At 43.4% G+C, this 26,991-nt stretch overlaps 2 protein-coding genes across 2 annotated transcripts in view; one reads left to right on the plus strand and one right to left on the minus strand.

Moving 5' to 3' along the window:
- The first annotated feature begins 26 nt into the window (after positions 1 to 26).
- On the plus strand, positions 27 to 3,940 carry pno1 (partner of NOB1 homolog). The gene is made up of 7 exons (XM_080016539.1): positions 27 to 292; positions 593 to 742; positions 1,461 to 1,544; positions 2,608 to 2,668; positions 2,792 to 2,909; positions 2,997 to 3,067; positions 3,463 to 3,940. The coding sequence occupies exons 1-7, from the start codon at positions 95 to 97 to the stop codon at positions 3,528 to 3,530; spliced, it is 750 nt and encodes a 249-aa protein (XP_079872665.1). The 5' UTR covers positions 27 to 94; the 3' UTR covers positions 3,531 to 3,940.
- Positions 3,941 to 3,996: 56 nt separating this feature from the next.
- The window catches only part of LOC307242196 (calcineurin subunit B type 1), a 41,654-nt gene continuing 18,659 nt past the window's right edge, over positions 3,997 to 26,991 (minus strand). The window contains exons 3-6 of the mRNA XM_080016540.1: positions 15,826 to 16,002; positions 13,719 to 13,778; positions 10,898 to 11,082; positions 3,997 to 6,619 (exon numbers count right to left, since the gene is read on the minus strand). Coding sequence (XP_079872666.1) covers positions 6,572 to 6,619; positions 10,898 to 11,082; positions 13,719 to 13,778; positions 15,826 to 16,002 — 470 coding nt within the window. The 3' untranslated portion in view covers positions 3,997 to 6,571. The remainder of the gene's footprint in view (positions 6,620 to 10,897; positions 11,083 to 13,718; positions 13,779 to 15,825; positions 16,003 to 26,991) is intronic.

Genomic DNA, 26,991 nt, shown 5'->3' on the forward strand with positions numbered 1-26,991 from the left:
CCGATCGATGGGTCCTCTCACGTTGCACGAGGAAGCTCGGCGTGGCCGTGCGGAGCGTCCGACCCGTCGTTTGTGTTTACGACCGCGACTCACGATGGACGCCGCCCGGGATGCGACTCCCGACGTGTCTTCCGCGGCGGGCAGCGGCGCCGCGGCGGATTCCTTCACGAAAGTAAGGCCCAAGAAGAGTCACAAGCGAAAACATGAGCAGGACGGCGCGGCCATGGAAGCGGAGGGTCCTGCGGCTTGCAAGCGGCCCCAGTTCCCAGCCTTGTCCGGAGACATGTTAAGGGTAAATATGAACAAGGACGCTATATAATAATGGCATATATAAGTAATATATCTACACACACACACACATACATACATACATACATACATACATACATACACATATATATATATATATATATATATATATATATATATATATATATACACACACACACACACACACAATCCATCGTGGTAAATAGAAACCAGCTGTGCGCATGCGCAGTCTTCTATTGCCATCTAATCAACCCCCACACTGAAAGTAAGTACTGTCGTCGAAATGTCCTTTATTACACTTTCACCACCTGCCTCACTCCAGGGCGGACCGGACGAGATGCGTAAAATCCCCGTCCCTGCTCACCGATACACGCCGCTGAAGGAGAACTGGCTGAAGATCTTCACCCCCATCGTAGAGAACCTGCAGCTCCAAGTCAGGTTCAACCTCAAAACCAGGAATGTCGAGATTAAGGTAATTAACAGGGCGGCTGCAGCCACGCTCCAGGGGTGTAGCAGGAATGGCCCTGGCCTGGGCCGGTGGTTTGTGTGTGGACGTAGATTTATCGTCAATGTTACAATTTTACTGACAATAAGTCGATGTACATTCATACACGTTTACTTTTTGTACCCGGATTGATTACATTGTGAAGGCTACCCTTCCTTCCTGCTGAAAAATACATATGTGCAACAGTAATCCACAAGAAACAAGAGGGATGAGTGATTTTTACTTTTTTTAAAAGTCTTTACTTCGTATCAGAATGAGTTCAACTCGCCAGCCACATTAACATATAGTAGGAATTTGTTTTGGTGGGGTTTGGTGCATTACATTGCAGCCCATCAGCAATAAAAAGTTTAAAAATAAGTCATTGAGATATTCACCTGTACTTGTACAGTGGTCATTTGTGGAGATGTCGCAATCTTATGTAAAATTGTTCGATTCCAAGTCATATTGTTCCATCCAGATTTAAATGAAAATTTACATCAATGTAAGAAATGTCACAATACATAGAATGTTAATTAGGTGCATTTCCATCAGTTAGCTGGAGCCAATGTAACCGTCTACCCCAGATTTTCAGGATTGTGACAGTGCTGCTCATTCGAGAACATTTTTTTTTTTTTAACAATAAAACATCGTTTTGTGTTTCCCTCTGTTGTTGATGCTACACATGTGTATGATCTGTTCCTTTCAGACGTGTAAAGAGACACAGGACATCGGCGCCCTAACACGGGCGTCTGACTTTGTCAAAGCATTTATACTGGGATTTCAGGTGGAGGTAAGCGTGCCAGGCCGCACTTCACTCCTCTTACACACCTTTAAGTTGCACACCTTTGAGTTGGGATGGGCGATTTGGCCTAAAAATAAAATCTTTATTTTTATTTTTATTTTCAAACCAATGGATAATTTTCAATTGAACCTCGATTTTTTAATTTTTTTTTCTCTGTTTTTCTCTAAACTCAGAAGACCAAGGTAACATTTAATACATATTTTCTTTCTATGAACACAATAAAAATGAATGCGATTACCAAGTGGTTTAAGGCAGGCGGCATGTGAACAAATCAGTTGTTCAAGAATAAAATTAAAAATGAAGAAACAGCGTCAGTGGCTATCATTGCAAATATTAATTCTTTAATCAAATTGAAAAAACGTCTCCTGTAGGTCATTCCTCGGAAAAAATGCAATGTAGAATTAAAAATGATTAATGATAATAAAACGAATAATAAAAAAAACAACTAAATAGCATCGGTTTAACTTTCTAGGACGTGGTCTACAGGTTGTTGGCTTGTCTACTGCCTCCGGCTCGACCACCACTGCAGTGAATGTTTGTGGACATGGTACCATCTGTCGAGTCGTGGGATGTTTAGTGTACGTGTGTTCTGGATAGAGCAGGGGTTCTCAAACCTTTTGGGTGCGACCCCCTCAAAAAAAAAAACAAAGTCTTGACGAACCCGTCATTCGGACACGCCGATGTTGGATCTAACAGCAGCATAGTTCAGTACACGTACAAACCTCGGTGGAGTCGGCCCCCCGTGTGATAAAAATGATTGCCGTTGGTGCCGATTTGTGCCGTAAAATTGTTAATTCGTTGCCGCTCTGGTTTTTTTCGATATATTTAACACGTTGAAATAATTTCCTGAGCTGTTCTATGCAACTTCCCACTCCATCATCGGTTCGGCCGCCACGCCAACCCTAGGAAGGTAAAAACAGTTATTATTCGGTTAAATAGAAAGCAATCGGCCAGCGCTACCCCCGGAGTGGTTCTGTACTTTTAAAATATGTCTTTCACTTAAACCTGTTGAATGGTACCCAAATGATCCCCTCCCTCTCTCCTTCCTCAGGACGCCCTGGCTCTCATCCGCTTGGACGAGCTTTTCCTGGAGAGCTTCGATGTCACGGACGGTAAGACGCGGCGCCCCCCCCCCAAACGCTCGCTGTCGCGCCGACAGGTTCCCCCTGAAACGCTTTTGGCTTTTTGTGCGCTTGTTCCGTGAGTGATCGGCGCTATTTCCCATGTGTCGGCAGTGAAACCGCTGAAAGGAGATCACTTATCCAGGGCCATTGGCAGGATAGCCGGATCAGGAGGAAAAACCAAATTCACCATCGAGAACGTCACAAAGACTCGCATTGTGCTGGCAGACACGTAGGTCACGTCTGGTCTGGTCTGCTGCGTGGAATAAATGCCATTTAAGCTTTTCGCTCTTCAATGCGGCTCCTCGTCTCTCAACAGAAAAATCCACCTACTGGGATCTTTCCAGAACATTAAAATGGCTCGGACAGCGATATGCAACCTGATCTTAGGTGCGTTGAAGAGCTTCCCAGATCTATAAGTAAATCACAAGAATTGGATGGAAATTTATATGAAAAACGCGGCACGATTTTGGAACGCCTTTTTAAAAGAATCCATTTCATTATGTCAATGTGATTATAATAATGTTTATTACAAATACATCTCTTGAAGAGGATGTAGATCATATCAATTTACCATCCAACTCTTGTTGACGCTTGAGATTTGTCCTTTAAGTGTGTGTGTGTGTGTGTGTGTGTGTGTGTGTGTGTGTGTGTGTGTGTGTGTGTGTGTGTGTGTGTGTGTGTGTGTGTGTGTGTGTGTGTGTGTGTGTGTGTGCGTTCGTTCGTTCGTTCGTTCCAGCAAATCCGAAAGGAAGTGACCTTTTCAAACCCTGCCTCCCCCACAGGAAGTCCACCTTCAAAGGTCTACGGAAACATCAGAGCGGTGGCGAGCAGGACATCCGAGAGGTTCTGAACTCTGATTGGCCGCTCTGCGTGTTCACCCTGCTCCCCCATTGGTCGTTGGAATCCCCCTCTTTGTGACGCGCTGGTGGTCACGGGGTCAACACCCACTGACATTTGGACAGGCCCCTTCCAGGTCCTCATGGGCGTTTAGTGATCAGCTGCTGTCACGACGGAGACCGATCGGAGTGTGTCCCCAATTTGGATGGAAAATAGAAAAGCAGATTACATTTATGTATACGTTGGTATCTCTTGATGGAACTAAAAATTCATCATCATTCATCAACTCTTCCTGAACCAATTAAAATTCCTTTCGTGAATGTAAGTCGGTTGTAAAAATACAACTTAATTTCTCAACAGAATATTAGCCCTGTGGTCCTGGTTGACGACTGGTTTATACATCCAATAAATTGTTATCGATTATGTCTGGAAATGTATTTTATGTTTTGTTAAAATGAAATCACACACAACCGATTGGCTTCTTTTGACATTTCAAAGTTTATTTAAATTGTTTTCATACAGTATCAAGTTTCCAACAGTCCCACAGCATAAGATGCAGCATGCAGAAAAAAAAGAGGAAAAAAAAAAAAAAAAAGTCCTAAACCTAAAATCATTTCAGATTTTTCCCCCACACAAACTAAAAATAACCCAAATCCCCTCAGTAAATAAAGTAGCACTTACAAACTAAAGCGCGGTCTGAACTATACAGAGAACAGAGAGCCAGAACTGCATTTAACAAATACTTATATACAAAAGGAAAAAAAATAAAATAAAACATCAACTTTTTCCCCTTTAAGCAGAGTACAGTATGTGGCAGTTCTAGTCAGGATCAGCTATGCAACCTTAACTGGAATAGAAGCATTTCACTGAACCCAGGTCAAATACAAAAAAAAAAAAACAAACAAAAAAAAAAACTTAACATGTAGTTCAGTTCATTAGGATTACCTCTCATATTGTGTATATTTACCAAAGTTTGGCAACATCCATATTGTATACCATTTAAATTCTTAAATATATTAACATCACCATCCATGTGTAAACAAGAGGATTATTTCAAAAAAGTGATTTTACATGCACCAAAAAAAAAAAAAATTAAAAAAAAAAAAAAATCCAAAATCAAAATAAAAAGATTTCCATGTCATGCAAGCACAGGGAGGCCCAAGCCGTGCAGAGCTTTGGGATCAGGGGACAACAGGGCGCTCTGAATTCACACCTCGTCACATAAACATCCGTCTAAACCCTCCGTCGCTACTACGGAAATAAAAGCCTCCCCACCCCCTGGCTGTCGAAATACGCATTTCCCCTCTGGAGATAAGTTTGGTTTGTGTCTGGTCTGGTTTGAATTGAACCCCCCCTCCCTCCCTCCCTCTGTTCACACCAGTGACGGTGGTTTTTGGTGGCGATCGGGTCGGGGGGGGGGGGGGGGGGGGGGGAGTGAGTCGGTGGTGATGAGTAAGAAGAGAAAAATAAATCAAAGTTCAAAACTAAGAGAAGAAGCCAACTTTTGAAACGTACACGTAAAAGGAAAGAAAAACCCCCTAACGTACACTTTACCCCACGTCGGGACGGAACAAAACCCTAAAAACTCCTCCTCCTCCTGCCGCTGCTTTAAGAGTATTCGACCATTTTTATTTTTTATTTTTTTAACCAAATATACACACACGGTTGCAAAATAACAAACGCTGCCTGCAGAGAACGCCGCTTTAACCTCTCGCGATTCCATCCGCCGACCCGTCCCGAACGTAACGGGATACGAGCGGCGAAATTTCCCTCATGTTTTGATGATAAAATGCATTCAGTCGGTACAAATGTGGAGTTGCTCTCCCTGCGAAGGGGTTCTTCTTGTTTTCGTTATTATTATTATTATTATTCCTCAAGGATTCACACAACATAAAACGCTCTTTATCGATAGTAAACCACGTTATCGTTTTTTGTTTTTTTTGCAGCCACAGATCAGTTTTGCAAAGACACACCACGCTCTTGGCATTTGTTTTTGTTTTTTTGTTTTTTTTCTGTTTGTTTTTTTTTGTTTTGTTTTTTATCTAGTAATTGTAGTCACAGGAAATAATAAGAATAATCTCTGACAATATAAACATGTTTTTAAGTATAAATAAAACTTGTTACAAAAAGAGGAGGAGGGAAAAAAAAAAAAAAAAAAAGAATCGCTTTTGCCGAACGTGACCAGAAAGCCGATTCAAACTCCTCAGGTGGAAGCTAGCGTGGACGAGGGAATAAACAAACAAAAAAAACAAACAAAAAAAAACAAAAAACGTACAGGAACATTTCAAAAGTCTTGAATCTTAATATTTTGTCATGACTTACAAACATGCAGCGATTATGATGATAGGTTTTTGTTAATAACTAGGACTGGTTCTGGATATGTTCTGGTTGGCACTTCATACCCCGATGATCTAAGCCGCCACACAACCCTAGATCCATTTCAGTTGGTTGTATTTCTTCTTTATAAAAGACAAATAACAAAAAAAAAATAAATATAACAAAAAAAAAAAGAAAAAAGAAAGAAAGAAAGAAATATGAGCGAGCCAACCAGCCTCTTTGCCACGCCCACTCCCCCCACTCCCCCTCTCCCCCCCAGAAAAGCATTAAACAAAAAAAAATAAAAAAAATAAAAAGGAACGGGGAGACGGAGAGGTCGCTGTCCTTCAGTTGCTTAAAGTGCTACGACCGGGTTATTGAGAGGATTTTCTTACAGTTCAATAACACTTCAAAGTTGGCGTCGCGAGGCCCGTGGTTCTGACAGAGGGAAGGGGAAAAAGTGGCTTCACAGACAGAGAGAGAGAGAGAGAGAGAGAGAGAGAGAGAGAGAGAGAGCGCGAGCGAGCGAGAAGAGATGGAGAGAAAGAGAGAGAGAGAGAGAGAATACTTCCAATGAGTTACACAGAGAGCGTTTGCCAGACGTCTTCAGCAGATCTTCAGAGGCGCAGGAGAAAGCGAGTGAGTGAGGAGGAGGAGGAGGAGGAGGAGGAGGAGGAGGGGGGGGGGGGGGGGGGGGAGGAGGAGGAGGAGGAGGAGGAGGGGCGAGCCGAGGGGCACTCACACATCCACCACCATCTTTTTGTGTATATCAAGACCACCGACCACCTGGAAAAGAGAGAGAGAGAGAGAGGGAGATGGAGATACCAGGAGGTAAAAATAAACACTGAATAATGCAAACCAGGCAAAATGTAAGAGCAGGGCGATGTGTCGTTCCAATATACAGTAGATATTGCAATATAAGACTAGATTTCCCAGAAAGAGACTAGATATTGCAAAATAAGACTAGATATTGCGATATAAGACTAGATATTGCAATATAAGACTAGATTTCCCAGTAAGAGACTAGATATTGCAAAATAAGACTAGATATCGCAGTATGAGACTAGATATTGCCATATAAGACTAGATATTGCGATATAAGACTAGATATTGCAATATAAGACTAGATATCGCAGTATGAGACTAGATATTGCCATATAAGACTAGATATTGCGATATAAGACTAGATATTGCAATATAAGACTAGATATCGCAGTATGAAAAGAAAAAACAGAAACAATGAGAGTATGAGACTAGATATCGCAGTAAGAGACTAGATATTGCAATATAAGACTAGATATCGCAGTAAGAGACTAGAGATTGCAATATAAGACTAGATATTGCAATATAAGACTAGATATCGCAGTAAAGGACTAGATATTGCAATATAAGACTAGAGATTGCAATATAAGACTAGATATTGCGATATAAGACTAGATATCGCAGTAAAGGACTAGATATTGCGATATAAGACTAGATATTGCAGTAAGAGACTAGATATTGCGATATAAGACTAGATATTGCAATATAAGACTAGATATTGCAGTAAGCGACTAGATATTGCAACATAAGACTAGATATTGCAATATAACACTAAATATTGCAGTATAAGGCTGGATGTTGCGATATAAGACTAGATATCGCAGTAAGAGACTAGATATTGCAATTTAACACTAGATATCGCATTATGAGACTAGATATTGCAATATAAGACTAGATATTGCGATATATGACTAGATATTGCAGTAAGAGACTAGATATTGCGATATAAGACTCGATATCGCAGTATAAGACTAGATATTGCGATATAAGACTAGATATCGCGGTAAGAGACTAGATATTGCGATATAAGACTCGATATCGCATTATAAGACTAGATATTGCGATATAAGACTAGATATCGCGGTAAGAGACTAGATATTGCGATATAAGACTAGATATCGCAGTATGGGACTAGATATTGCGATATAAGACTAGATATCGCAGTAAGAGATTGGACATTGCGATATAAGACTAGATATCGCGATATAAGACTAGATGTCGCAGTATGAGACTAGACATCACGATATGAGACTTGATATCACAATGTGAGACGGATATCACAATATCAGATGTTATCGTGTTATGCCCGCAAAGACAATTTAATGCAGTCCACTACATGTTTTATTACATAGTGTAAAATCTGGCCTGCAAATAAATAAAAGATGATTTTTATGATTTTTTTAAACTTTGTTCTTTCTTTAACATTTTTTTCCCCTCCAAAGCAGACATTTTATTAAGAAATTCACTAATGCGATGAGAAAACAAAACAAAAACCACAGGACAGTTTTTCCCTTAACGCGATTTTGAGATCCCTGATTTAAGGATGCATTACAGAGAATTAATGCAATTGTCTAAACCTTGTAGACCCAACATTCTAATCTACCTACCTGGTCATGATGTCCACATTATTACTGATGTACTGTAGATATTAGGGATGCACCGATTGTGAAATTCTGGCCCGATACCGATGTTTAAACTAACAATTTGGCTGACAGCCAATGCTTTTTTTTTTTGTTTATTTTGTTGAGAAACAAAGAAAGAACAAAGAAAGAAGAAATCCTCGTGATAAAAAAAAAAAAGAACTGAACTGTTTTAGTCTTTCATCCCTTCATCACCCTATCTTTGAATAAGCACAACACCAATCACACAAATTGATGAAACCTTTAACAAAACCTTCTTTCACGTGACGATTCTTTTTACGAAAATGATGGTCTCAAAAGCCTTTTTAGCCTGCTATACAACAGCCTAGTCAAGAAGAATTTTTCAGTACTTACATAGCCCAACAAAAAATGTTTTTGAGAAACATAAATTAAATGTAATTAAATGTAAATGTAAAAGTGATTAGAAAGGCAATGGAGTTAAAATAATCAAATCGATAATCAAAGTCAGAATATTTGTCCTCCGCAACGGAATTACAGCCGGATGGCCGACTCTACTGCACGTCTGCAGCGGCTGCTGGAGTTTTGCGCTGCAGCGACGGATGTTTTCTCTGGAATATCGCACTTAAATGGCTTGAATAAAAAAAACGGGGATCGATATAAAAGGTTTTTTTTCTTTTATATATTAATTGCATGAGGCTGTTTGGTACTTGTAGCGAGGAATCAGATGGAGGATTTGGACAAAATCCTCTCGTGTGGCGCGGTTGGTCTGGTGATAAAGTTTTGTTTCATTTTTCCCGTAGTACCTCCTTCCTCCTCGCTCTCCCCGTGCCGCTCAGAAAGCGCCATGATCCCGTTCACCGTGTTCCGTCTGAATGTGGCAACTGACCGCATATAACCAACAACATATAGCCAGCGCAAAATCGATGCGACACAAGATTAAAATCTGCCACTGCCATCGGTGAATGCCATTTAATTTGCCGATAGGGCGATGGCAGTCAAAAAGGCAAATATCGGCTGATACCGATGTACGGCTGATAAATCGGTGCATCCCTAGTAAATAAAGGTATTCTCAAGTCTATTGTGAAATATTATCTTGTCAATATCACACAGTCCCAGCAGGATAGATTAATCCAATAATGTGTATTTATTTTTTCTGCACAGCGCCGACAAAACACACATACTGTTTCAGTTACATTTACTACTTACAAACCCCTTTCAGAATAAAAGAACACCTCTTTCTGTTCAGATGTGGAACACTTGAAGCGGTTTGTGGAAACAGTATCACGCAGTCCTCCCCTGAAGCCTTGAAGCTTTTGTTGCAGAACGGGATCTGATGTTCTCTTGAGCCGCCCTGGAAATAAGGCTCCCACAAGGACGGCAGCCTTTTTAGTTCAAGGCTCCGGAGATCCAGCTGTCGAATGTGGGCCTTGTGTCTGTCAGCCTTTAATTTATGGAAATGTCTCAGAGCGAGGCAAGTTCCTGCGCTGGCCTACATACGACACTTATAGATGTGGCATTTTGAACGGGCGAGTGCGTTGGCCAGCTCCTTGCTAACCTTAAAGGAGGAGAAGCTCAAGGTGTGATATTCAAGGACCTGGCCAGCGTCAGATCGAGTCTTAGCCTGTTTACTAGTCAGCAGACACAATTTACATTATTACATGGCTCTGTTGAATGCTCGATTTTTATTGGTCAATAGCTCAATTCGGTCAATTATTTCTGCATAATGACCGCTGTCTGTTAATAACGCCCGTTGCCATGGGCAACCACTTAGTTTGATTTCACCTCTCCCCTTTCACGCAAATGAAGCTCTTGAAGTGGCCATGGAAAATCATGGCTGCACATTACCACCCAGAGATAATGTGCAGGCAGCTGCTCATCATAGCAAAATAATCCCCTTCAAAGTGATGAACCATCCGTCCGCTGCACGGCTGCTTACAAAATAAAAGATAGAAGAAAAAAAAAAGAAAAAATAATATTTTCCTGATAATAGCTCATTTTATCTTACTTTTTTTTATTTTATTTTTTGAAAATTTGTGATTTGGGATCTCGGGATGCTGACGAAGACGCGACCACGTGTGTTTGTCAAAGTTAAGCGATGGCGCCGTCGTTTCCTTTTTCGAAAAGGCAGAGTTGCCATTGCTTTGACGCGGAACTAACAAACATCCTTCACATCACAATCAAGCAATTTCGACAAAGTGGTAACATCCTCCATTCATAGAAATTAAATAATGTAAAAAAAAATATATATAAAGAAATCTAAAATTGTGCATAATGATCAGGGAAACGCTCAACTGCGGTGAGTGCTGAGCAGTAAACTCAAACTGGCCAAATCTCGACCTGACACCATCCAGGGGCTTTAAGGCTTTGTTTTCCTCCAAATAGAACCGTAGACTATTTCGCCACGATCTGGTACAGTGGAATAGGAGTTAAGATTTAGATTGTGGTATTTTCTATAAAAGGGGAAAATTGTTCATCCTCCCTGATCCAGCGAGAGCTCCGTTTCCCTCCCCAGACGCCCGACCTCCTCATCCTTGACCTCCCCTCCTTTAAAAGCAGTCGGAGCGCGCGGGACTGAACGGCCCCGGTGGAGGAGGGCCGGCGCGGCCGTGACGAAACCCTCGCGCGCCTCCGCCCGACTTACCGCGCAGAACTCCTCGAAGGATATCCTGCCGTCGCCGTCCTTGTCCGCGTTGATGATGGTCTTGTCGACGATCTGCTGCAGCTGCGTGTCCTTCAGGTTGTTGCCGACCATCATCTTCAGCACCTGGAAGAGCTCGCCGTTTGAGATGTAGCCGTCCTTGTCCATGTCGTAGATCCTGAAGGCGACTGGGGGGGGGGGGGGGGGGGGGGAGGGGGGTCGGGGTGGAGGGGTTAACAAAGGGAGAAACAAGGCAGCGGCGAGGGGGGGGGGGGGGGGGGCGCGAACGCCGGAGCGATCGTTGGCCCCGGGGGACGGGTGGTCGCCGCTTCGGAGAGGCGGAGAGCGGCTGTTACTCCACAGATACTCCAGGCAGCGCCTGCGCGTGGGGCGTTCCCCCTCCGTTCGCTCAGATAGCAGAGGTGTCGCGGTCGCCGCGATTCTTTTTCCTTCTGCCCACGATCAAAACACTGTATCACTCCGCCGTCACGTTTCCGTCTAAAATTCCAAAGGAAATTCTGAGCTCATGTCCGACATTTGTTGCGTTTTTATCCTTGTTCAACGCCTCTTCGTAAGGTGTACTGTACGCGTTATTACACCATTGTAAGCGTTTACTTAAAATTGTTTGACGATCGTGAGCTGAACTTCCATGACCGGGGCAGCCCTACTGGATGGGTTAAAAAAAACGTAAGCTCAGGTCGACCATTTTGTAGGGTGTTAAAAATGTACTGGAAAAACTGATTATTTTTTACCCATCTGGGAGGGCTGTCACGATCATGGAAGTTAAGTTCACGACTGTCATACAAACAATTTTATTAGTATAAGCTCATAATGGTGTGAGAACACAGTACACAATGAAGTACTCCCACAATGCAAAGCGGCGGCGCACTTAGGCCGCAATGATCTGCTGATGCTACCACTACTCCTCTCTTACCACTCCCTCAAGGAAATGAGCACCGCAACACCGGGAGCGTTGGAAAAGGGACGAGCAGTCCGCTTACATTTGTGAGCGGGCACCTATATGCATAAGATATGGATCCATTCCCCGTCTTGTGAGGAGATCAACTTTAAGGGGGCTTCCTTTCTACGACGTCACTGCAGAAACACCTCCAAAACAATTGTGTCTCTCTACATCCTGCGAACCCCGCTCCAAATCTTCCCTCGCTTCCCGCGGCACCGGGACATCGCCGCGCAAAAGGGGCAGTCCTTGACAAAACCCTCTCCAGCAGGAGCAGTAGCACCTAACCTTTGGGGGACTTTTGGGGAATTGAGATTCACCCTAAACTGTGATGATGAGAGTTCCTGTGTAAAATGAAATAAAAACCACACGGACACACATGTTCTTACTGCCATCGGGTTCCGCTCACTCATTCGCACTGAACTGCACAGAGTGGTGAGTGGCCGGTGGGGTGGAGGACGGTGGAGCGCAGCCTGCCTTGGTGTACGCTGGGTGTTCTCACGACGTCCTGGCTGAAAGGTTGAGTTACATGGGCCGGAGAGCAAGACACGTCTCCTCTCACCGCCGGGTCTCTAGATTCCTCAGGTCGTCGCTCAGGAGAGATTCCACTGAAGCGGAGGGTTGGGGGGTGGTGGGGGAACTCGGGCCATCGCTTTTTTTTTTTTTTCCCCCCTCTCTCCCCTTTCCTCCGCAAATCGAGCTCCAACAAATCCGAACGAGATTCCGCGTTCGTTCGAATCGATTCGAACCCGAACGTAATTTGGGAATTAAAAAAGCGACGGCCCTAGTTGGGACCGACCCAAACCTTTTTTTTTGTTTTTTTTTTTGGGAATGGGAACTCACTTGCCAATGTAAAGTACCACCAGAAATAATGATTTAATTTAGTAATGCTTATAGTGATAATAGATTTTTAAGACTTTATGTGTTTGGTCATTTGAGTAATTCATCGATTTGTAAAAAAAAAAAATATATATATAGAATAAAAATCAGCACAATAGCTATCGAAGCATTTTTCCATTTAAACTTTTGGGACATTCTTGAACTTAATTCTCTTTCCTCGGAATGGGTGTTTCAAAAGTCGTAAGAATTCTAAATTCACTTTCTTACTCATAGCGGAGTATTGTCGTCAATACCTTCATGTGCAGTTTGCTACATTTGGCAAGGAGTTTTCCCACCCTCTATACACTCCCGCTCGGTGCGTCGGGTTAACTCCTCTGGAGCCTCTGCGCGGGAACAGGGCGGCGGCCTCGAATCGCGTTCCACAGAAGGCGTCGAGTTCACGGGTTTGTTCCATTCCGACGGATCGCATCAGCTCACGGGCGCTCCTTTCCCCAGACGAAAAAGGTGTGCCGTGCGTCAGCCGGCGTTGTGATCGCTCGAAATGGAAAAAGAAAACCTCTGCGTCGTGCGATCGGAGCCCGCCGCCGAACTGGAATAAGAGCTTCTTTCCGCCTTCCAGAAAACACTCGTATTGTATTGAAACATCCTTTCAATACAACGCACACAAAAAAAAGTAACACCAAAAAAATAAAATAAAATAAAATAAAAAAATATATAATAATAATAATAATAATAATAATAAATAGGAATCGGTAGATACAGATTTAGATTTGACCTTTCCAAGCGCTTCTTCTCGTTGGAGACGGCAGAAGGGGGAGGAAGAGAGGAACACAGAAGCAGGGAGACAGAGGATAGAAAGCTCCGGCAAGCCAGCAGGAATCACATGTAGTCCCCAGAGGCGAAGGGGTCCCGGCGGCCACCTCGCCCCCACTAGTGCCACCTCTGGGCCACATGTGATTCATTTTTTTTTTTTTTTTTTTTTTTTTTTACGAGTAAAGGTGGCTGGAGAGTTGCAGCTCTACTTACACCGAAGCTTCTGTTCCTTGTCCCCCTTGACGCTGAACTGTGAGACTCCTTCGATGAACTCTGGGAGAGGAGAGCAACAGTCAGTGTTGCACGGTCGCAAGAAAATAACCGGAAAAAGGGCTGTTTTAACTTGTCCCCTTCTTTTTTTTTTTATTATCTGCTACCGACTGGCTGTTAAGGCAGGAGGATGGAAATTCGACGTGGAATACTTGGTTATTGACCCGGAAGGTGGAATTTTTGTTTTGTTATGCTTGGAGTGTTGTCCGTGACTTGTTTAAGCCGTTAAGAGTTTGTAAAACCAGGTACACGGTTATCTTCAATTGTTTCGAGATGGATAATGTGAAGCATGCGCTTTGAAAATAATAAAAAAAAAACAGAAAAAATAAAATAAAATAAAAAGAAGAATATATTTGACACATAATGTTAAAATCCTCACATAAATGGTTTGCGTCATGGAATTGATGAAAACAGGCAGTTTCACCAAAAGCACTATTTGAAACGCCGATAAAGACTATCAACCACCACTTTTTAAATCATGCAGCGGTGTTGAAATCGACTTTTATCTTTTATCGTTGAAATTTTTATTGAACTTTGCCATTATTTTCATTCCAGTACCCAGATCTTGTGACTTCCCAGAGTTGTGTATGAGTTCTTCTTTCAGCCCGTTCATTAGTCGGCTCACATAAAGAATTTGACGTTATTACCCCTGATCATTTTGCTGATGATAGGAAAATGGTCAGGGGTAATAATGTACAATGTGTGAGCTGACTAGTGAACGGGCTAAGACTCAATCTGACACCACCTCAGTATGATTATATAAAAAAAAAAAAAAAAAAAAAAGTAAATCCAAAAAAAGAAAAGACTTACCCTGGACTGATAAAAATAACACAAAGCAACACTGGTGTGATAATGTTAAGAGAGAAATGCGGTAGGCAGCAAAATAAGTGAGGAAGCTAAAGAAAGAGGGAGAAAAATGCCAAAGGAAAAGTTGAGATACACAGTTTTAGAAAGTGCAGCGGGATTAACGTTCAGTCCCAACAGACCTGTTATTCAACATGTCTAAAGTCCAGTGGTTCTCAACTGGCGGGTCCCGGTCCAACAATGGGTCGGGAGTCCAAAAACTGCGGGTCAATGAGTGTACCGAGTTTTCGATGCTGCGCTTTTATTTTGAAAATACTTACTGCTCACAACCTCGCGTCACGACCGCCCCTGCAGGCCACGCCATCACACAGGGTTTGTTGTCGGGCGGAATTCAATCAAAAGCTAATCTTATCAGTTTGTCACTGGCTGCGCTCGGGCTTTCCGCGTCGAAGCTCATGAAGCTAAGCGATGCTTTTTTAAACGGCGCACAGAATCTTCCCTGCATCATTCATTTCGTGAAATAAGTCAGAACGGTTCAAATCCTAAATTACTTTGGGTCGACGCTTAATGAGGGAGGACAAATGTGGATCCTGGGGCGAGACCAGTTGAGAACCAATGGATTATACAGCAGGAGGAAATATGTTTTCTTCTAAATTGTATTTCTTTGTAACCGTCTAAGCAGAGAGGTTTTCTTTCACGTATACAATAAAGTATTCTCTTCACATTGATTGTGCTTAAAAACCGTCATAGTCTTTATCATTATTTCAGTTAGGTCTTTCCAGAACGATGAATGACGTTTGTCTGGCTGGTATATTATTGTCTTGTCTGGTCTAGTATATTATTTGTGCAAAGTGTCACTTTGGTGCCTGACTCAGTATTCAAGGTTAAAAAATAAATGCAGATGGAGCTCTGGTAACAAACTGTTAATATACTTACTTTTCCCATGCGTTTGAACCAGCTTCTCAAAAAAACATAACCCATGTAAAATGATAATTATAAATAATCTTATGCCCCCTTTGCCCTGGACGGAATAAACAGAGCGCCCTAAAATCCAGACAAATGTTGATATTACATGCAGCTGGTTGTCATTAAACCATGTGCGGGTCATAGTTTCCCCATGGATGAACGTTAACGTTAATACAGGGGTCCGCCCCGGCAACCGGAGACTTAGCGTTACTTAAGGGGGGAGGGGGGGGTTGGTGGTTCCGGCGGTGGGGTGGGGGGGGGGGTCCCCATCGCTGCCCACCTTTGAAGTCCACCTCTCCGTTGCCGTCCGTGTCGAATATGTCGATGACCCTCTGCACCAGTGGGTTCTGCTGTAGCTCCGGCAGCGACATGAACTCCTCCACGCTGAGAGAGCCCGAGTTATCCAGGTCGAGTTTCTTAAACCTCTTCCCTAGTCTCTTAATCTCATCAGCGTCGACTGGAGAGCAGACGGAGGGAGACGGAGAGACGGGGAGAGAGAGAGAGCGAGAGAGAGAGCGAGAGAGTGAGAGAGAGTAAGAGAGAGAGAATGTGTGTTAAACAGAGAATCCACCAAATTTTTTAACATATCAAGTATTTTTGCCCCTTCACTTATCCGGAGCAACTTCAATAGTCCAACCGGGATAATTATGATCACACCAGAGGAAAAACCAACAAACATAAGTAAGTATGGAACGTGGCCCAATGGCGTGACTGAGTCCCTCAAAACAAACGACGGCAGTGCGGCAGGGAAGTCATTGGACGGCGAGGAAGAAACCGCAGAGAGACCCGATTTGACCGCAACAAACAAAACCAGAGTCCCCGATAGGGATCCCCGAAGTTTCGGCAACGTTTAATCTGCTCAAACCGCTGGGCCCCCGAGGCGCAGCACGTGGACGTAGACAAATCCCGACTCGCAGCGGCTTGCACACCACGCCACAGTCATAAATTCCAGTATCTGCCGCCCCATGTGGGTCAAGGACACCGCTTCCTGCTCTGGCAGGTCTGAAACGACACCGTATACCACCGCAGCCCTTGAGGCGGTCCTCACAGCCGCAGGTAGGGCTGATGGAATATGTATAATGTTGAAGCTCCTAGTAGCCGGCGATCGGCCAATAAAGAGGAGGCTTATAGACGGGAGACGCACAGATTAACACACACTGACACAGAAACACAGAAGGCTACAGCGAACTTACAGCCCTTGCTGCCGGCTGGTCTGCTTTTCCCCGAGGCGCTTTGAGCCTTACTCTTCCCTGCCATGGCTGGCAGCCTTGGCCAGACCGGCTGCTACGTGGAATAATGTGAGCCGACAGGTGAGCCTCCGATCCCGATATACAAAGTATATATAAGCTCGTTCTCATATGGTCACATGATCATGTGGGGGCCAACCACAAACTACTACTGGGGCTGGACCAATCTGCGGTCCCAAACAATATGGCCTTGCTATTAATCTTTATCCAGGGCTGAGGAGGGGAGAGAGAGAATTTTATAGACCAAATAAATCTCTGAGGTAGAGTTTGATCCAGTTTTACAGAGAAGGTCCAGCTTGCGTGAAAGTTGTGGCCATGTTAAAACCCCCCCCCAAGATTTTCATTAAACAAAATGGATTGTAAGGTTTCGAAATAAAGTGAGAGAGACAACGGTGGCGTAACGTCATAACCAGAAGGAAGGAAGGCAAGAAAGAAAGAACAAAAAAGGTCTCTGTCCCATGACTAACAGAATGGAGGGATGGCTGTGTGAAGAGTGTTGGAGGAGTAGGAACGAGAGAAAGAAACAGAGAGGAGGCAGAGTCCAGTGTCGCAGCCTTTACGTAATATCCCATCGTTCACAATCTGACGAGCGCCTTCAGACCTTTCCACACCTACGGGTCCCCAAAACAAAAAAAATGCAACGCAAAAAAAAGTTCTGCACGCGCCGATGCGAAAGTGAACCCAACACTCAAGTCTGAGTCCAAGCTTTTTTTTTTTTTTTTTTTTTTTTTTGCCTTCTTTATCCTGCCCCTGATATAAAAGATGGAGTCAAAGGGTTCATTGGGCAGACTTTTTTACATTCACCTGGGACTGACTGGTCCGTGTGCCGGGGTGGAAATTGGCAGAAACGTCGTGTACGCATTGAGGAACACGTTTGACGTGTATAATGTAATTGGTATAGTAGTCATTTTCACAAGCTCAGAACTTAGGACACAAATGTTTTTCCCCTCGTGCACAACTTTGTCTCTGGTGCGCAGCGCAATAGAAAGACCACTATTTCACAACTCATAGCACACATTATTTCAGCTCTGCTCGATCACCTTACACTACTGGAAGTTACTGTTGTCCCTGCACTGTGTGTTGTGTTATTACGCTCAAAATTACCAAAGTGTCCATGCACAGTGCTGTGACAGATTGCAGAAAGCCTTTTTGAGTTGGGAGAACACAGTGCTGTGGCTTCGGAGCATTTTTCACTGGAATGCTTATCAAATAGCGAACTTACTTCATTGAACCGCATACATCGTAATGTGAGTACCCGGGTAGTCTAAAAATCAATCACTGGCAACACTTCAACATTTCTGATGCGTCAACTTTAGCCCTGTAGTGAACTGTCTGTCTGCTATCAATAAAAAGACAAGTTCAGCCATACAGATCATTGTTCTGCACACATCTAGCACATTACAGTGTCAAATTAGGACCAAAGCAACAGCCCAAGGGCAATCTGGTCCATTCAAAATGGATGGTTAGACAAGCGTATGGAATGCTTACAAAAAAGGTGAGACTGAAAATAAGAATGCAACACAAATATGATAACATCTGCATTTCATGAAAAGACATTACACTACTATCAAAGGGATTCAAAGATTCAAAAAATATATTTGTCATACATATTGCACGGTGTACAGCATGTAGTGACATGTTTTTAGGCAAACTAAACCTGTAAGACAGGGTATTATAGGAGTATTACAAATACAGAAAAAGTTCAATCTGATCAAATAAAAAATAAAAATAGGAAAGAAATAAAAAGTAGGAGTAAAATAAAATAAAAAAAATGGGGTGGGGATCCTTAATAATCCTCTTAGCCCTGGTTTGGCACCGCCTGGTGGTAAGTCCTGTAGGGAGTGAGTCTCGTCCGGGTGGCACGCTCGGCCAAACGTACCACTCTCTGCAGGGCTTTGCCGTCTCCTGAGAGGAACAGTTCCCATCACCAGGCGGTGATGCACCCTGACAGGATGCTCGCGATGGCACCAGAGCAAAAGGTTTTCTGGATATGTGGAGAGACTCAACTTCCTCAGTTGTCTGAGGTGATAAAGACACTGCCTACCCGTTTTCACAAGAGTGTCTGTATGGAATGGCCATGTAAGGTCGTCAGTGATGTTTATACTGAGGTACCTGAAGCTGCTCACCCTCTCAACTGGGGCTCTGTCGATGGTGAGGGGGGAGTAAATCCTCTGCTGCGTCCTTCCGAAAGTCCACAACCAGCTCTTTGGTTTTGCTCAATGTGGTGTGGGGACGGTGTGGTTTGAGCAGCCACACCGACTTGGATCTAGGTAATTGGTGGATCCAAGATCAGAGTGGCTGCCTACCTGTTGCTCGTTGGTTGGTCTAATGAGCAGCAGGTAAAACCCCCATCCCCACACTCACTCATGAGAGGAGCCCCTGTCATGGCACATGTCTATCTGCCCCTGGGCTTATTCCAACAAGCCCTACAATAAACTGGTGTCGACAACCCCGTCTTCTGTGTCTCTGTTCCAGAGGTCCCTGAAATGCTGCTGGGGTAGTGGTTTGTAAGCGAAACTGCCACACTGGAACCTAAACAGGGACTCTCCGGCACGGGGAAGGAACACAGAGGGGCCGTCCGAAGACGCCCTGGAGCCACCAGCAGGTTAGCGGGCGGCCCCAACACCAACTCTCTCCCAACTGGCAGCGGCAGCAACCCAGCGTGTCCGGCGAATGACCGAGGGAGAAGCAACCGCAGCAGCAACCACGGTTAACCGCCTGCAGCTAGCTCCTCTGCCCAGCAGCCACCACTGAGACCATCCAGCAACCCAGCAGCCAGGCCACCCCTCCAAGCAGCCCCCGCAGTAGCCAGGCCGGCCATGCCTTTACCAGCCAGCACAGCAGCCCGAGGCCCTACTCTCCAGAAGGGAGGAGAGGGCAGTCTGTTGTCGCCCTGGGGGAAAGAAGCCGGTCAACCGTGGGGTTCCGGGGAAACCAGGTTCCCTGGAGGGGGACCAGTTAATTTTTTTGGCCATTTGTTAGTTTAAGGTATGGGAACCCTGATTTAGAGTACAGTGTTTTAGGCATTTTTTTCTCTTTTTTGGTTCTCTACTTGGTGGGTGGTTGGGGGGGAGAGGCTTTGGCTTCAGTTTGGTATCGGGGGTATGTGTTGTAGGGATGGTCTTGTTTGAGCAGCCACACTTGACTTGGATCTAGGTAATTGGTGGATCCAGGATCAGGGTAGCTGCATACCTGTTGGTTGGTCTAACGAGCAGCAGGTAAATTAATTTTTTATTTATTTATAAACCCTTATCAGTCCACACAACAAGGGAATTGGCAACTTCTCTGCATTTACCCATCCTAGTATTTGACGTATCTAGGAGCAGTCAGCTGCCATGTAGAGGCGCCCAGGGAGCAGTTAGGGGGTTAAGTGTCTTGCGCAAGGACACATCAGCACGCTACCAGGAGGAGCCTGGGATCGAACCAGCAACCTTCTGCTTACTAGACAACCCGCTCTACCTCTACCTCCTGAGCTACTGTCATGACACATGTCTATCTGCTCCTGGGCTTATTCCAACTGGCCCACTCTCTCCAATAAAATTATGTCTACAATCCCGTCTGTGTCTGTGTGTGTGCCGGAGGTCCCTGAAATGCCACTTGGGTGGTGGGTGGTAGGCGAAACGGCCACACTCACATTCGAGTAGAGGCTGTTGGCCTGGCACTACCGTGCCACCTCTTCAAGGTAGGCCTTCTCATCGTTATTGGAGATCAGGCCACCATAACTGTGTCGTCAGCAAACTTTATGATGGTGTTGGAACTCTCGGCCACACAATAGTTTGTGTACAGAGAGCACTGCAGAGGACTTATGACGGAGCCCCCCCAAGGTGTGTCAGCCCACCCTCACCACATGGGGTCTTGCCGGTCAGGGAGTCAAGGACCCAGTTGCACAGAGAGGTGGACAGTCCAAGTTCCCCGAGCTTGATGACCAATCTGGGGGGGGCACTATGGTACTGAAAGCTGAACTATGATGTAAGCCATGTTTCAGTCAAGCAGAGGATAATACAGTCTCTCACGCCCTGTTGGAATCGGATTCCCGCCCTGATATCGTCCAGTTTGTTCTCCAAAGATTGGACATTGGCAAGCGGGACACTGAGTAGAGGTGGGCGATGTGCCAGAGCCCTCAGTCTGTTCCGGACCCCATCCCGCTTCCCCCTATGCTTTGTTTTCTTCGTGGGAGGCGCCGCGCCATTGTTGTTCTGGCACGGGCCTCGCAGAATCTCCTCTGGCAACGAAGAGGTGGATAAAAAGTTTGGGAACTGGTGAGTAATGCTTAATCCAATGTCCATAAGTGTGCTGCGGTCGTTTGTACAGAGTGCAGATGAAAGTGGTGGAGAACAAATAAGAAAAACGAACAATAAAACGAAATAAAAGCACAGCCTCAACGGAGAAGCCAGGTAGGCGTCCAGACACAGCGGTGCCATCTTGGAAGAATTAGACCATCTTAGACTTTATGAAAGGCATAATATCACATTTATGCAAAGCATCTGTCCAGCAGATTTCTGGAGGGTTTCATTTTCTTTGCACAGTGTGAGCGGCAGCAGAAGGGAGGCATGGGTTGAATTCAGACAGCAGAACCAGCAGATCCAGAGCCAAACTCTGTATCCAGTGGGGCCGCAGGGCCTTTCCTACCCTCATGCAAGTTGACATCTACGATTTTGTTAAAAAAAAATAATTCAAAAATAAATAAATAAAATAAATAAAAAATGTAAAGGTTCTTGATAGATCAAGAATCAATACCAGCAGCATAAGCCAGAGTTGGATGTTCTTCAAACTCTGACAGAAGAACACATTCATTTTAATGAGGAATTCTCATCCACCTCCCATGATAAGTCATGTGAAGAATATGAATGAACGACAATGTCTGCCGCTCAGCACACATCAACACACAAGTTTCTGTGTCCCAAGCCTTCTACAGTGTCATTGATCAGAGCGTTGCACACATTGTGTCTGTGACAAACTATGCTTCCTCAGCACAACGCTCACATTTCCTGTTTATGGCACATGTTACAGGTGGTACATCCTGAAAGCTGTATCCTCAAACGCAAGCCTCGGAAGATTAGTCCTTGCGATGTTTAAGTAAGTTCATCTTTATGTGTGTAGAAAGAAGCGTAACTATTTGGAATGGAGCAGAAAATACAAAGATTTACAAGCAAACTTTGAAGTGAGATAATATACCACCTTAAATACAAGCACTGCAACTGAATGCAATACCAGAAAATATTTTTTTTTTCACTTTTTTTTTTTTTGTCTTAAATGAATTGACCAATTCTTTGACACACTTTGAGCACACACACACACACACACACACACACACACACACACACACACACACACACACACACACACACACACACACACACACACACACACACACACACACACACACACACACACACACACACACACACACACACACACACAATGTGGAAGATACATTTCACTCAAAATAGAAGCTATAGAAGAAGTCCCCGGCGGTGTCGAGGTTCATTTTACTCGGGATTACATCGTCGGGGGAACGTGCCTTCGATTTAAACTCAAACACTGCAAACCTTTTCAGGACGAGAAGGTTATCTTATTCCACCCATTCGGAGGTTATTGAGACTCAAAGTGCTTCCCTGCGCTTGCGAGCAATCCTCAAGGTCGACTTTGGCGCTAGTATCTTGAGGTCCACTATTCAGAGTTTAAACTATGTGCGTAGCAAGTGAACTGAGGCGGGGACGAGTGCGGGCTCTACCCCTAAAAATGTTATCTATGTCATTTCCTGTATTCTGGTCTGATACTACATTCGGCTACACCAGCTGGGTAAAATCATGCTTCAGTCGGGTGATTTCGCGTAGAGGAAGCGTTTTGTTCCGGACTGCATGTTTTCAGAGATTACAACCGCCATAAAGTATGGGAATTGATTTAACGACTAATTCGGGGCGATCGTTTAAAAAAAAAAAAAAGTAAAGTTCATTTAAAAGGACAATGCCCAAGATTGTAAGGGGGCCGCCTTCCATTACGCTTTATAGTCTCCTGTGAAATGCATCTTATCAACCTACCTCGGCGGCTTTAATCGACTCCTCTGTCCCTGCCTCGACTCCCGCTTAAGCTGGATATCTCAAGAGGGAGACAAAATTTAATACTGATATATATTTAATATATCAATATTTATTGAACAACATATTCATGGCACAACAAGCCATTTCTAACGACTGTTAATACATCAGACTTCCATTAAGTCAGATACATTTACATAAACTGCACCAAGCAGCTTGTAGTAGTCAACTACAAAGTACACTGGCCTATTGACCGGCTATTATATTTTTACAATCAACGCTCTTTCCTTTGAACTGAGCTACTACCGTCTGCTGAGGAACACTATTGTTTTGAAGTTTTGTCTGATGGGGGATCTCTTCGGGAATGTGAATAAATCAGGGGAAAACGACACAAAACGAATTACGATCTAAGAACCCGGTCATGTTCATGTGACACCAGCGATGGCTTTACTTTCCCTTTGTTTGTTGTGCTTTGACCGTTGTTTGAAGGGGAGGAAACGCAGGTGGACCAGAGCAATCTGTCGAGCAAATCTTGCCCTTCATCCTCGGGATGTTAATAATTAACCGTTTAACCGACAACAAAAATTTTGACCAAAAATGACTATCAGTTAAACAGTTAAAAATAAATATAAGAAAATAATAAAAATGAATTTGAAAAAAAAGGTTTGCTGCAATGAAACGGAAAACAGGCCATACGATCTATTTCTTAAACGCAACTCAGCGGGGGCGACACGCGCAACCACACATGCCTTTTATTTCAGGCACGTGAGAGGGCAGCTCACGCAGCCCCTGGCAGGGTCCTTTCCCAAACCTGGAAGTGCCGGCCACAGTAAGCTAAGCTATTTACAAACAAAACAGAGCAACAAAATGAAAATGCTATCTTTTAAATAAACTGCTTAAAATGAATAAACGTGTGTGACTGTATTATATATTGTTTAAAGTAATGCCATCGTTTTTCCCTGACCTAATTGTGTGCACCCTCTAGTTAAGATGTAAAAATGGGATTACTCTTTACGTCTCATGCCCATCCCAACACCGTCGACATGTTGCATTCATCCATTCTAAATAGTACATTTTAATCTTGTCTGATAACGGTTAATGACCGGTTCACGAGGGCCACCTCTCGGGCAGAAAAAAAAAAATCTAATCAGCATCCCTACTTAATCCATGAACTATTTCATGAATATAGAAATGAAGCTTCAACTGTAACACGTTGGGAACATTTAGGCAAAATAGAGGCAATGATGACACATTTGACAGTACGCGGTATTTGAAGTACATTATCAAATCACCATCTTGAGAACACAGTATTTTGAGAAACGGCGATATGTTGTTTTTGGTATATTTAACTTGAATCCTTTATTTGAAGAGAAACTACTTAGGGATCAATATGATCAACACTTTTCCAACTTAAAACAAGAAAAAAGGGAACATTCCATAATTTATCCCAAGTTGTGTTCTATTCTATGTTAAAAAGCACCAGTATCACCGTAGTCAGGGGTTCCAGTGCCATATGAGCTCAATGAGTACAAAACACTATTTCCACCAGTATTATTGGTTCCATCAAGTAAGTAAATTAGTCAGCTATAAGTTTTTGATTCCCATGGGAAAATTCATGGTCTGCATTTGATTTGATTCAACTATTTAGGATGTGAGGTAACAGCGCTCACCACCAAGCCACATTAGCCCTGGCACCAGCCAAGCATTTACTTAAAAAAATATATATACATATATAAAAAGTACTGCATGCATTCCTGCTGACCGATGCAACCAAATATCCATTAAACAACAGCTGTAAAGAAAGAAAAGCCTGCGTGCCTGGAATAATCATATTTTACGGAAATCTGAATAAAAAAATTAGAGAAGGTAAGACGTGTCCTGAAATTGTTCGGGGCGAGGTATATAATGCATTTCATTTCATCGAAAAGAAATACTGATGCAATGTATCACGTATACATAAAATCTGGTTTGGCTGTAATTGTACCACATTATACACACAGACGCTACGTGACGGGCGTGATATGAGGTGCTGTGTTGCGTTCGTCCGCGGTAACCCGTTTCTGCGAGGCCTCTCACATCTCTATGCTAATGAGGGGAGCGGAGGGAGACCAAATGTAACTGTGAGATGATTATTATAATCTCAAATACTCCACCGCAGAACATAGCGGGCGCACGCATCCGACTCTCTTTCAGTGTTTTTTTTCCCCTCACACACACACACACACACACACACACACACACACACACACACACACACACACACACACACACACACACACACACACACACACACACACACACACACACACACACACACACACACACCACCCTCAACTGTGTTACTAGGCAACTGGAACCTGCTAGCCCCCCCAAAGTAGCCCACACAGACACACGGGAAGGGAGACAGCACATTCAGACAATACCATGTTGGCTTAGAAGCAGATAGGCAAAGGGCACCTGTTTGCATGTGCTTGTGTACACAAAAGCACAAGGGTATAACATACAGACTTGCAGATACAATTCGCCAAATTGACAAAATTTTGCTTTTTTCGGCGGCCCCTGCAAACACTGAGATTTGAAGCGATGACTACAACGATATCCTCAGAGATCTAACATTCTCAAACTTTAATTGTTTTTAATGATTCTGGATCTGATTTTTCAGATGAATGAATAGGACGGCCACCATGTGAGGAAAACCCATGAAGTTCTACCATGATTCATAGAATTACAGTCGAAAAATAGTTGTAATGAATGAATGAATCCTCCCAGTTAAAATGGATGATTTTCACTCCTCCAGTAAATCAGACGGGGGAATGCGTGCATACACGTTTATTCATTTTCTACCACCGGCCACGTCGCCTCGTGTCCTTTTCCCTCCTTGCTCGACATCCTGCCGGTTAACTCCAACCTCGTTCACAAGCAATGAACCCCTCCAGACTCCCCAACGGACTGATCGCACAACAGGTTCTGTTTCAAATATAACTTATCCAACACTAAACATACAGAAGTAAACGTCGTCTGGCGTTTGCAATAGATTTAGATGAGCTTTGGCACATTGAGTGGATGGAGAAGACTGCACTTCAAATGGAACAGAGGACCGTCTAGAGCAGTGTTTCCCAAACCACTTTTCTGGGTACCCACCTTTTAAAAAAAATGACAAACCATCCTGACCCAATTCACAATAGGCCTCATCTAGAAATCACGAGAAGAGCAAATTTGTGTATAAATCAGCGTTTCCGTTGTTTCGGTAATTGCCAAAGTCATATTTAAATCTCTCCGGTCATTATGTCTGGTGAAAATAATTCCCTCTTAACACAATTTGAATTAGTGCTGGGCCATAAAACAATAACGATAATTATCGCCATTGTTTTTTCCCTCTATGTCGAAATAAAATAGACTCGATCATTTCAATAAAAAAAAAAAAGAAAGAAAATGCAGATCTGTTCATTTGCGAGTTCGGCAGATTGCAACAAACAGCCAATCAGTCAAGCTGACTTTTCACCTCGAACCAATCAAGTTTTATCGATATATGCAAACGCCCCCTCCCTCCTGGACAGGTTGCGCTTGTAAACACAGTACACATGGAGCGAAGACAGAGCGCAGGGTCCAAAACTGGGGGAAGCAGATAGATGATGTATCCTTGACAAACAGGGACACATACATCCATAATTTGGCAGTTTTATTTAAGTTCCGAACCAAAGCCGACGATAAATATTCATTATGTAAAATATGTTCAGGAGACGTCCTGATGAAGATGGACACCAAGAACTTTATTATTCATTGAGACCTACTTGCCATATTTATTTTGTTTTTAATCAAAATGTTATTGAAGTGAAATGTTAATTAAAGAAGCTGCACTTGCTACTTATTGTTCACGGTGGAAGTTTCGCCTGCCTTTCTGGAAAGACTAAACACTCAGTTTCTCAATAAGTATGTTTTATTTCAATATTAAAAAGTATAAATAATAACAACACATTGATAATATTTAAACATGACTCCTAAACAGTTTAGATCTTTAACAAAATTGGACTTTATAATAATAATAATAATAATAAACAATAACTTACTTATTACACTACTTTTAAGTTACTTACTAATATAAGCAAAAACAGATGCTATTTTTTGGGGAACGCTGGTAGTAAAAGGAAAATTACTACCTGC

Source organism: Zeus faber (genome assembly GCF_960531495.2).
Source record: "Zeus faber genome assembly, chromosome: 16".
In the NCBI taxonomy this organism is placed as follows: domain Eukaryota; kingdom Metazoa; phylum Chordata; class Actinopteri; order Zeiformes; family Zeidae; genus Zeus; species Zeus faber.

Excerpts from the sequence above, each read along its gene's own strand:
- pno1 (XM_080016539.1), top strand. The coding sequence starts at position 95 with ATGGACGCCGCCCGGGATGCGACTCCCGACGTGTCTTCCGCGGCGGGC. Across the intron at positions 743-1,460 it reads CCAGGAATGTCGAGATTAAG|ACGTGTAAAGAGACACAGGA; the intron begins GTAATTAACAGG and ends TGTTCCTTTCAG. Across the intron at positions 3,068-3,462 it reads GATATGCAACCTGATCTTAG|GAAGTCCACCTTCAAAGGTC; the intron begins GTGCGTTGAAGA and ends CCTCCCCCACAG.